This window comes from Chrysochloris asiatica, unplaced genomic scaffold (assembly GCF_000296735.1).
Source record: "Chrysochloris asiatica unplaced genomic scaffold, ChrAsi1.0 scaffold00047, whole genome shotgun sequence".
In the NCBI taxonomy this organism is placed as follows: domain Eukaryota; kingdom Metazoa; phylum Chordata; class Mammalia; order Afrosoricida; family Chrysochloridae; genus Chrysochloris; species Chrysochloris asiatica.
The window spans coordinates 18627887-18640578 of record NW_006408565.1 but is presented as its reverse complement, the minus strand read 5'-3'; the positions used below and the strand labels follow the sequence as shown (position 1 = coordinate 18640578).

Genomic DNA, 12692 nt, shown 5'->3' with positions numbered 1-12692 from the left:
TAAAAGTCCAAATGGAAACAAATAATTATACTTGATTTGCAATATATTTAAAGATTGGAGGTTTTCTCAGGAATTTTAGGGTAAAGGGTAGATGGAAAGGCCTTTGTTATCTATTTGATTTTTCAGATTTACAACCCAGGCTCCCCAAAATAGGGGAAGGAAAATGTACCAAGAAGTACCCAGAAGGGCCTGAAGTCAGGGACTGATCCAAGAGTGAGCTTCAAGAATGCGTCAGCCCCTACCTCACCTAACTTGTCCGCGTGGATCAGCTGAGCTCCTACTATAAGTGGGAGTGCCTTAGGATGGACGAGTTCACCTTGAGACGTATCAGTCGCCATTTAAAATAATTTCTAGGCCCGAGTACAGGTTACACTCTGAAGCCTCTGCTGTTAACCACAAGGATTTTTCCTAGTGGTCTCAGTGTGGTGAAGAGTCAACCTAAAGCACAGAAAAGACCTGGTGTGAAGATTAACAAAAACAAGACTAAACTAAACGTCTAAATTTGATAATACATCCATAAGGGGAAAAAAGAACATAACTATAAACCTTTTATGTTATATGACAGATGACTTGGTCAATTATTATTCAGAAAAATAAAATCACTATCAAAACACAGACTATGTAAAGCAGCGACTAAGACAAACGCACAAGCCATAGCAGCTGCTGCACCTTCCCCATGAACAAAAGCAACAATAACAAGAAAGCTCTTAGGAAATCCCCTCCCCTCCTGCTGCCATAAGAAACTTAGAAAGGATAGAATAAGGACACTTAGGAATAGTTTACTTTAAAAAGTATTTAGACAAATGTCAGTTTACTAAAAAGAGACTTTTACTGTTATTATTCTCAAAGGGGCCAGGAAAGTTAACTATAAACTGAACTCTATCTCCAATAGAAAAGTCATTTGTTTTTCTATTAACAGAAAGTACAAGGGCAAAAATATTGCTGAAAGTATGACACTTTAAGAGCCTCCAGACCCAAAGAAACAAATCTAGGCCAACACCTAGGAGAATTAGAATTATGCTTCTAAGACCTTATTTGTCATGTTTTTAATATAAGCAAAACTAACACAGTTTCAAAATCACAGGGTTAAATAAGCAAAGATTAAACTCATACAGTCACCTAAATTTACCTGATTACACTTCCTTCTTCCAAAAGCCTCATATGGAACTCAATGACATTTGACAACAAAAATCCTCAGTACAAGAAAAAGATCATTTAAATATTCAGATATCTGAACAACTAACAGATAATGAACAATTAACAGAAAACTGAAGTTAAAGTAGTCCATTCATCTTCTACTTAGCAATGTAAAAGGCTTTCAACCTACCAGGTAACAACATTTCCATACCACAATTAAAAAAACAAAACAAAAAGCAATAAAGAATGCTTCCATGTTTACAAGGAAAACCTTTTTACATGAGTAACATGGATACCACCAGACTTGCAAGGAATGGCAGCTGAAACAACTCAAGACAGGAAAATGCAATAAAGCTTATTACTAATAGTGAATTAATACCCATAACACTTAAAAAAGTAACTGTTACAAGAACTACTTTGATTGTTCATATAATAATTAGATTTAAGGAACTGTATAATACTGAAATAAAAGTAACTGTTTTCTAAACTTCGAAAAGAGCCCCACGGGTTTAAGGGTATTTATTTAGGTTTGCGAAATTGAAAACTACATCTTGTATAATTTTAATACATAAATCTACTTGTTCATGCACTAGCCAACCTACTGCCATCAAGCCGACTCTGACTCACGGTGTCCCCAGAACAGAGTAGAACTGTGCCCCATAAGAGGTTTCAGTGGCTGACCTTTTTTTTTTAGGGTGGGGGGATCGGTTGGGGGAGAGTAATAGACTACCAGGACTTTGTTCCAAGCCACCTTTGGTTAGCTGCTGGGGAGGTTAACTGTTTACATCACCCTTCTGATAGTACTTCCATAGTCAATGATGTTCCTCGATAATTTAAAAACAACAAAACAAAAAAATCTGATTTTTTTTAAACAGGCAAACAATACATAAATAAAACTATCGTAACACTACCTACAATCTTGGTAAAGTAAGTGAACTGCATTCTTTGTAACCCATGATTAAAACCATCTAAATTGAAAACGCTACTCTGAAATTAGGAAAATCTTCATTGCTCATGGCTATCTTTAAAAATATATTTTTCAAAAAAACAGATAAAAAATATTTTCCCGTAAATAAAATATTGAGGAAAATTTCAAAACCTTTTCAGTATACTCTATAATATTCACTAATTACTCAAAATTAAAACAAACACAATCCATTTAGATGGTACTCAGCTAAAAAAAAGGTGGGGGGGGAAGATACTAACCAAAAAAACCCAACCCTTTGATGCTGAGTTAATGCAACTCAGTAGCTCATAGGACAGAGTAGAGTTGCCCCAAAGCGCTGCCTGGGCTGATAGGTCTTTATAGAAGCAGACGTCTCCTGTGGAGTGGCTGCTATTAGCAGGCGAGCACATAACCACTGTTCTACGCGGCTCCTGAGAGAGAACACATAAAATAAAAATTGACTAAAAAAATTAAAATCAGGGCAACATGGTCCATAAAGACATCATTAATCTAAGGACAAGAATGAGTTTAAATTAGGAAGCATGCTTAGGTTGGATAGCCAAGAAATGAACTGGTTTACCAATCTTCCAGGATGCATCCAATCTAAAAAAAAAAAAAAAAATCTTGACATTCTACGTAAAAATTTCCATTTACTATCCATTTCTCCGGGAGCCCTGGTGGTGTCGCGGTCAAAGTATAGACTACTAACGGAAAGGTCAGCAGCTGTAACCTACTAACTGTTCAGTTTGGGACAAAGAGGTGGCAGGATTCTTCCACAGACTCCTATAGCCTTGGATGCCCAAAATGAGGCAGAGCTCTATTCTTTCCTATATACAGGGTTTCTCTGAGGAGCCCTGGTGTGGCACTGTGGGTTAATGCGCCAGACTGCAAAGCTGTTTGAACTGCAAGATTGGCAGTTCAAGCTCACCAGCGGCTCCTCGGAAACCCTATACAGGGTCACAGTGGGTCGGAAGGGAACTGACGGCATTTAACAACAACTGTCTCACTTCCAGCTACTGTCACCATCACTATACTCTCTCCAAACACACACAGCTTTTCTTGGGATCATTAAGTTATTTACAGTAAATAATTAAAAACTGTTTGTCTCATCTCTGACTTTCCTTAGCGAAGGTCTTAAAACTTAAATCTGTAGCCCTTTCTTTATGGCAGATTAGTTAACAGGTGAAGTCCCTAGGTAGCACAAATGAGTAAGCACTCAACCGTTAATCAAAACGCTGGCAATTCACCCACCAGAAGGCACCACAGCAGACAGACCTGGTGATTGCTACTGAAGAGCCATAGCCTTCGATAACTCTACTCTGCACACATGGGGTCATCAGGAATCAGAACCAACTTGATGGCAGCAACAACACTTTATAAGTTATTCAAAAAACTCACAATTCTTTATGAGGTGTTTACAAAACTATAAACCAAATACCTAAATCCACTGCCATGAAATCAATTCTGAAACAAAGACCCTACATAGGGTTTCCAAAACTGTAGATCTTTAAAGATGAGCAGCTAGCCTCCTCTTTCTCCAGTGGTATGGCTGGTGGGTTTGAACCACTGGTCTTGCAATTGTTGTTAAGTGCCATCGAGTTGGTTACGACTCATAGCAACTCTGTGGTTTCCAAGGAGCAGCTGTTGAGTTTGAACCACCAACCTTGTGGTCTAGTGCTTTATCCCACAGCACCAGGCCAGGACTCAGTAATTCACAATGCCTTAAAATCACTATGTATTTATTAACTAAGTTTTTTGTTGCTGCACTTGTAAATGAACAGGTTTTTAGGCTGCCATGCTTGTTTCCTACAGGAATCTTCTCTGGCTGATTCACTGCAGCATCCCTGGTGTCTAGACTATGCTAGGCACAACATAGGTGCTCAACAAATATTTGTTACATGAAAGAAAATAAATTAATGAAATTTAACAAATCAGTTTTTTTACCTGGATTCTAATATGTCCTAAGAAGTCCTAGGTGTGGCGTTGCAGGATAATGCACTGGACCTCAAGGTCAGTTTGATCCAAAGTCAGCAGTTCAAACCTGCCAACCACTCCCTGAAACCTTATCAGGTTCACTATAAGTCAGAACCTACTCAACAGCACTTAACAACAATATGTACCCCAATCAATATGAATTTACCTTTGGTTTATATGGTCCTCGACTTTTTTTTTTTTTAATTTAACACTACAAAGATTTGCTTTTCCTAAGGATAGATGCTTAAAATTGTTTTAATGTAGGCAGTACAAGTTGAGTCCAAAACTTCAATTTAAATTTATTTTCTTCAGAGTATACAGAGCAAGAGAAAAATAAGTAGGCTCTAACACTACTTTAATGTATTGGTATTGCTAATAACATGCATTTTGGGTAAAGTATTTCATTGCAAAATACATGACATATCATGTTACAAGTTATGTACCCACTGAATATCTCAAATTGTTACCATTCTAAAATCTTTACAGTATATTCACACATAATGGGTCATGTCACAGAAAGTATGCCCTGTACTGTGACTGCCATCTGATTTTTTCTCCTTTACATTTTTATATATCAGTAAGAATTTAGTGTGTATTTTGGGTCCAATCACAATGTAACTTAAGACAGTATGTATTAAAAAGTTTAGGCTACTTCCTCCACCAATGCTTCAATCGTCCAAGTAAGCTTAAACAAAATTTTAAAGTGTTACTTCTACTTTATAACAATCACACTAAACTTTTGAAAGGAAACAAAAAGGTGCCAATAGCTTTATGCTTTGGGTGGATAGGGATTAATGTATCTTTCAAAGTGACACTACTAACATCCAGTTTCACTCTAAGACAAAGTGCTTGTTGTGATAAGTGCCAGAGTAGGTTCCAACACATTGTGCCCAGTATAGGGTTTGAGGCTGTAAATCTTAACTAGTGGAGGAAGCCTCATCTTTCTTCCTCAGGACAAGACAGCTTGCTCATCAAGTCTAAGGTGAATTACCAGATGTGTATCCAATGTTGTTGCAGCTGTTACTGTCAAGTGGATTGCCACTCCTAGTGACCCCGGAGAGGGTTACCAAAGAACAGCTGGTGGGTTTAAATTGCCGACCCTCTGGTTAGCAGTAGTGCCTTGTCCTACAGCACCACACGAGGATTCTATATTTCTAACAGGATTCTTGGAAAGTGTCAATGTAATGAAAACGCAGAAAGCCTGAGAGGATTTATGGGGAATGGGAGAAAGTTTCCCCTTGTGCAGGAGAATGTTGTTGAGTTGTTGTGGATTCCTACTGACAGTGTGCCCCTAAATGGCAAAGTAGAACTGCTCCCATGTAGTTTCCTAGGCTACAATCTTTACCAGAGAGTTAAGGTGTGAGGAGCTGTAGGCTAAGGACTGTATAGCAAGGTCGCTGGCTCAAACTCATCAGTCCCTCCTCATAAATCCTATACAGGGTGGTCATAATGAGTTGGAACTGACTCCATGGTACTTAACAACAACAACCTTTAGCAGTAGCAGCTGTGGTAGGCTAGTGGGTTACGAGTTGGGCTGCTAACTGCAAGGTCAGGAGTTCGAATCTACCAGCTGCATCACGGGAGAAAGATTAGGCTTTCTGCTCCTGTTAAGAGTTATAGTCTCGGAAACACTATACAGGGTCCCTATGAGCCAGAACCGACTCCACCGACCTTAACAACTATCTTTAGCTGGTTACCAGGTCTTTTTCCCGCAGCGCTCTGGGTAGGTTCTAACCACCAACCTTTCTGTGAGCAGCAGAACGCTTACTCACTGCGCCACCGGGTCGCAAAAAAGTTGACTTGTCCTCAGTCCCTGATAGGGGTCAATTCTCTATCCTAACTCAGATTCGGGTCTTCACCCCACCCCACCCCACCCTCGCCTCCAGGTCTTTACTAAAGCTCCTATTCACACTTTTAACAGTGGCCAGTCTAATAAGGAAACCATTGCGTCTGCGTGCCAGGAGCAACAAGTTCTAAGGAAGCCGCGCGGGACAGGGAAGGGGAAGTCGCCAATCGCAGCAGCAGCAGCTCAGCCTTTTTGGGGTCACCCACAGCTCGCGAGGAGAGCGCAATGAGAGGAGCGAGACAAAGACAGGGAAGGTAACGTGACAGGGCCAGTGTGGCGAGTGAGAAGAAGGCTGGGGCCAGGGTACGAGCGGAAACAAGACGAAGACAAAGCGGACACCAGGGGAGGTGACAGCCCAAAGCTTCCGCTCAGGGATGGCCGCGACCCGGGGACCGATCCGAAGCCCCGGGCTGCGCCCGTCTATGCGGCGCCAGAAGCTGCGGACCGCGAGCAACAAGCACTCCACTAACTCACCACTGGGAGCTCCGTAATGGCGGCGGCGGCGGCGGGGGCGGAGACCCCGGGGGGCGGGTCCGCCACAGCCAGTCACCGCCGCCGGCATCTTTCGAACCGGCTCCGAGACGCTCTGAGAAAGAGGGCTGAAGGGGAGGGGCGGGGGCGAGCACCGGGACCGCGCCGGGGCTCCTGAGCATGCGCACGCCCTCAGCCAATTGGGGTGCGGCGGGAAGACGCTAGCGCAGGCGCGCTACGGCGCGGGGTCCTGAGGCTTGGGTAGACTCTCCCCTCCACCCCCAATTCCAAACAAAACAAGGGCCGGAGCGCGCGCGCGCTGGAGGACCCCGGAGGAGGGGTCAACGCGAGGGGTCGGGGTTAGAGCGCAGAGGCCTAGTGCAGGGAAGGCGGAACGGCCAAGGCAGGCAGACAAAAGTCGCCACCTCCGGGGCCCTGGGCGCCCCGCCCCCTCTCCGGGAGCGGCGTCGGCGCCCCGGGAGAGCGGCCTCCGCCACTCGCCTTCGGGGCCCAACGAGCCCGCGCCCACTCCTCGCCCGCCTGTTCTGCCCTGCGTTACCTCTGCGCTGCCTCCTTCTTGGCGCCTGTGTCCCTCACGGCCTCTTAGCGCCGCTCCCGCTGCCGCTCGTCGCCTCCGCGCCGCTGTCCTCCAGGCCCAGCCGCCGAGCTCTGCCGCCCCGCCCCCCTGCACGCGGCCCCGCGCGCGCGCTCCCGCGCCTGTCCCGCCCCGCCCGCGCGCGCCCGTTCGCAGCTGGCGGGAGGGGCGCACGAGCCGTGCCTTCCTGCACAGGCGCACAGGACCACGAGAGGGCGCTGACGGAGGACGCCCGAGCCGGAGCATGTTTCCAGTTAGGATGGTCCGGGAGACTTCGGTGTCCTCCGAGGGCGGCGCCTCACCCTTTTCTTTCCCCGCTCTCCACTTCAGTACCTGGTTGCAGCCGGGTGTCCACTTTAGCGACCGGTTTACCTTTGTTGTTAGGAGCCGTCGAATCGGTTCCGCCCCATAGCGACCCTGTATAGGGTTTCCAAGGAGTGACTGGTGAGCTTGAACCGCCGACCTTGCATTTCAAACAGTTTTGCAGTCTGCCGCATTAACCGACAGCGCCACACCAGGACTCCTGTTTACCTTTAGTTGTTAAATGGCATCGAATCGATTCCAACACATAACTACAACACAGGATTTCCAAGGAGCGGCTGGCTGATGGGTTTGAACCTCTCACCTTGTGGTTAACAGTGCAGTGTTTGTCCTGTAGCGCCGCACCAGCTCTCCGTTTACCTTTGGAGGGGTTTGCATTTTCCGCTTCTAAATTTTGCCTTAACTCACGAGCAACCTACCCTTTGAAGACCATGGGAGAACAGGAAAACCAGATAGCTGGAGATTTCAGGGCATCACATTCATCCCCATTAAGTATCCTGACAGAACAGGGCAGGGTAGTGAATCCTGACTAAGAACTGGAGCAAGTGCTTTTCTAATCTATGAACCGTCTGTCTATCCCTGGTTTTCTAATCCACTAATGAAAACAGGGTTCGGGAAAAGGAAGCTCTGGGGTTAAAAAACAACAACAATGCCATCCAGCGGCTTCTGACTCATAGGATAGGATTCTGACTCAGAAGAAATCCCTTTGAACTGTCATTTTACATTGATTTTAGTGTTAGATTACCCAATAAGGAAGCGTGGGGTTATCAGTGCTTGTTTAGTAAACTATTGTGAACAATTTCACATTTTTCACCACATTAAAGATTCTGCTTTTAGGCATGGCTGACATTTGTTTCCCCCAACCCCACAGCACCTTCCTACAGAATCAAAGCCTCTTTTCAAGTTTACAGTCCCTGACAGGGATGGTATAGACAGTAAGCAAAGGTTTGTGAAATTGTTCACTAAAAATTAGTAAGCATAAATAAACTGGTGCTTACTTTTGTTTATTGGGGAATATTCCTCTGATCAGTGCATTTAGGCAATGTACATATAGTTGAAATTTTAACTCTTCAAACTCAGTTTGGAGAGATCTGATGTTTAAAAGCAGGATTTTAGGTGTGCGCATTTGTTTTTGCCATTTTGGTGTAAGGGGCAGGTAGAGAATGTAAGAACATCTGGAACACTCGAATTGCCCTGAGGCTCACAGCCTGACTACTACTAAAATGTATGAAACAATCATCCCAAAGACTTATTTTGAAACCTCTTAAGAGTCCTGGTGTGACACTGTAGGATAAGAATTGGACCACAGAGGCAGTTTGAACTGCAAGACTGGCAGTTCAAACCCACAAGCCGCTCCTCGGAAACACTATGTTGTTGTTGAGTAACTTCAAGTCAGTTCCGACTTACAGTGACCCAGTATAGGGTTTCTGAGAAGCAGCTGGTGAGCTTGAACCACCAACCTTGCAGTTCAAACCAACTTTGCAGTCCAGCGCATTACTCCACAGCGCCACACCAGGAAACCCTACACGGGGTCGCAATGAATCTAACTTACTTTGCGCACTTAACAACAGGAGCTCTGGTGGCATGGTGGATTAACTGAAAGTTCAGTGGTTCAAATCCACCAGTTGCTCAGCAAGAGAGAGGCATTCTGCTTCCATAAAGATTGACAGCCTTGGAAACCCTGTGAGTCAGAATCTCCTGGACAGCAGTGAGGAAGCAGTTACTAGCCCAGTTGTCTTGTCCAACCATGAGCATTCTGTCTCTCCATCTTCCCCAGCCAAATCATCCACTCCATCAGTTCCAATCCACTGTTTGACTTGGCAAGTTTAGAAACGAATGCTTCTGGTGTATGGAGAAGGCTACTATCAAAGAGTGGATTCAGGCATGAGAAGAACCCTCTTGCTCAAAGATACCTCATAACTGATACCAAAGCCTGAAGGTCTATCATTCAGATTCGTCATTCCTTTCATTTAAGCTTCCCTCTTTCCTATAGCACTTAAATGAAGACTTGGTGGTTCAGTCATAGAATCTTGTCAACCCATGTGGACCTGGGTTTGACTCTTGGCCAATGCACCTCATGCATTGTGTGTTGCTATGATGCTGAACAGCTTTCAACAGAGCTTCAAGGACAAGATGGACTGGGAAGACATTTCATCCCATTTTATGTTAATAGATACTTAACTCTTAGGCTAAAAGGTGTCTTACTTTGCATAAAAAAAAAAAAAACAGTATGAGACACTGAGAAGTTTGGCATCAGGAGAAAGTTGGAGTAAGTAGAGATTCTAAGAGTGTTTCACACCAGAGCTATGACTGACTCTGCAGTCACTGGACTGAGTGTGTTGTTATTGTTAGGTGTTGTCGAGTTGGTGCCCATTCATAGTGACCCTAGGCACAACAGAACAAAACACTGCTGGATCCTGCGCCATCCTCACAATTGTGGTATTTGAGCCCATTATTGCTACCACCTTGTTAGTCTAATTCATTGGAGGTCTTCTTCTCTTTCCTTGACTCTCTACCATATATGATAACCTTCTCCAGACACTGGTCTTTCCTGGCAACATGTCCAAACTATATGAGATAAAGTCTTACCATCCTCCCTTTCAAGGACCAATCAGTCTGTTCTTTGTCCAAAAAAGAGATTTATTTGTTCATTCTTTGGGAAGTCCATGGTACTTTCAATATTTTTCTCCAATATGCATCAAACTTTCTCCAGCCTTCCTTATTCATTGCCCAGTTTTCACTTGTCCAGTTGTTGTTGTTAAGTGCCATCGAGTCAGTTCCAACCCATAGTGATCCTGTATAGAGTTTATGAGGAGCAGCTGGGGAGCTTGAACAGCCGACCTTGCAGTTCAAGCGGCTTTGCAGTCTGGCACATTAACCCACAGTGCCACACCAGGACTCCATATGAGTTTGGACTGCAAAGTTGGTTTGAACTGCAAGGTTGGCGGTTCAAGCTCACCAGCTGCTTCTCAGAAACCCTATACTGGGTCACTGTAAGTTGGAACTGACTTGAAGTCACTCAACAACAACATAGGGTTTCCGAGGAGCAGCTTGTGGGTTTGAATTGCCAGTCTTGCAGTTCAAACCGACTCTGTGATCCAATTCTTATCCTACAGCGTCACACCAGGACTCTTAAGTGGTTTCAAAATAAGTCTTTGGGATGATTGTTTCCTGTATTTAAGTAGTGGTCTGGCTGTGAGCCTCAGAGCAATTTGAGTGTTCCAGATGTTCTTACATTCTCTACCTGCCCCTTACACCAAAAAGGCAAAAACAAATACAACTAAAATCCTGCTTTTAAACATCAGATCTCTCCAAACTGAGTTTGAAGAGTTAAAATTTCAACTATATGTACATTGCCTAAATGCACTGATCAGGGGAAGATTTCCCAAAAAACAAAGTAAGCACCAGTTTATTTATGCTTACTAATTTTTAGTGAACAATTTCACAAACCTTTGCTTACTGTCTATACCATCCCTGTCAGGGACTGTAAACTTGAAAAGAGGCTTTGATTCTGTAGGAAGGTGCTGTGGGGTTGGGAGAAACAAATGTCAGCCTTGCCTAAAAGCAGAATCTTTAATGTGGTGAAAAATGTGAAATTGTTCACAATAGTTTACTAAATAAGCACTGATAACCCCACGCTTCCTTATTGGGTAATCTCACACTGAAATCAATGTAAAATGACAGTTCAAAGGGATTTCTTCTGAGTCAGAATCCTATCCTATGAGTCAGAAGCCGCTGGATGGCATTGTTGTTGTTTTTTAACTCCAGAGCTTCCTTCCCCCCTCCCCCCAATCCTCTTTTCACTTGCATATGAGCCACTTGAAAATACCACATCTTGGATCAGGTGCCCCTTAGTCCTCACACTGATATCTTTGCCCTTGAACACTTTAAAGAGGTCTTCTGCAACAGAGTTGCCTAGGGCAATGCATCCTTTGGTTTCTTGACAGCAGCTATTGTGAACATTTATTGTGTAGATCCATGTGAATGAAATCTTTGACACCTTCAACCTTTTCTTTGTTTTATCATGATGTTATTTATTGGCCCATTAGCGAGCATTTTGTTTTCTTTACATTGAGGTGCAATCTGTATTGAAGGCTGTAGCTTTTGATCTTCATCAGTAAGAAATTTCAAGTCCTCTTCATTTCCAACAAGCAAGGTTGTGTCCTCTGCATACCACAAGTTGTTAAAGTGCCTTCCTCCAATCCTGATGCCACGTTCTTCTTCATATAATCCATTTTCTCAGGTTATGTGCTCAGCATACAGATTGAATAAGTATGATGAAAGATACAACCCTGGCATATATCTTTCCTGTTTTTAAACCATTCAATATCCACTTGTTCTATTCAAATGACTGCCTGTTGCTGTATGTACAAGTTGTTCATGAGCACAAGGAAGCGTTCTGGAATACCCATTCTTCATAGTATTATCCATAGTTTGTTGTGATCCACATAGTTGAATGCCTTTGTATAATCCATAAAACGCCAAGTAAACATTGTACTGGTATTCTCTGCTTTCAGCCAAGATCCCTATGACATCAGCAATGATATCCCCCATTCCACAGCCTCTTCTGAATCTGGCTTGAATTTTGGGCAGCTCCTTGTTGATGTACTGCTGCTACCAGTTTTTAATTACCTTCAGCAAAAATTTTACTTGCATGTGATATTAATGATATTGCTTATTGATTTCCACACTCTATAGGGTCACCTTTCTTTGGAATGGACACAAGCAAGAATTTCTTCCAACCAGTTGGCCAACTACCCGTCTTCCAAATTTCTTAGCATAGACCAGTGAGCACCTCCAACACTGCTTCAGTGTGATGAAACATTTCAATTTGTATTCCGTCAATTCCTGGAGCCTTGTTATTCCCAAATGCCTTCAGTGAAGCTTGGATTTCTTCCTTTAAGACCATCGGTTATTGATCATATGATACCTCCCTTTGGTTGCTATATTCCTTCCATCTTTTTTTGTTGCTTCCTGTGTCATTCAATATTTTCAATATGTTGTTGTTGCTGTTTGGTGCCATCGAGTCGGTATCAACTCATAATGATCCCATGCACAACAGAATGAAACACTGATCATGTGCCAACCTCGCAATCATTGCTATGTTTGAACCTGTTGCTGCTGCCACTGTGTCTAACCATCTCATTGGGGTGTTGGGGGAGGTCTTCCTCTTTTTCGCAGACCCTCCACTTTACCTTCTACAGTCAATGGTCCCTCCTGATAATATGTCTGAAGTATAAGAAACAAAGTCTGGCCATCATGACTTTCAAGAAGTATTCTTGATATACTTCGTCCAACACAGATTGGTTTGTTCTTTTGGCAGCTCATGGTACTTTTAATATTCTTCTCCAACACCATAACTCAAATGCATCAATTCTTCTAGGGTCTTCCTTATTCATTAT

At 43.5% G+C, this 12692-nt stretch overlaps 1 protein-coding gene across 2 annotated transcripts in view; it reads right to left on the bottom strand.

The window, feature by feature from the left end:
- HP1BP3 (heterochromatin protein 1, binding protein 3) overlaps positions 1–7038 on the bottom strand; it is a 53561-nt gene extending 46523 nt beyond the window's left edge. Inside the window, exons 1-2 of one of the 2 annotated variants that reach the window (XM_006862348.1) lie at positions 6378–6395; positions 243–438 (exon numbers count right to left, since the gene is read on the bottom strand). In XM_006862348.1, coding sequence (XP_006862410.1) covers positions 243–338 — 96 coding nt within the window. In that variant the 5' untranslated portion in view covers positions 339–438; positions 6378–6395. Of the gene's footprint in view, positions 1–242; positions 439–6377; positions 6396–6933 lie in introns of those variants that run through there. The other variant, XM_006862349.1, reaches the window with a different exon arrangement.
- Positions 7039–12692: the final 5654 nt, after the last annotated feature.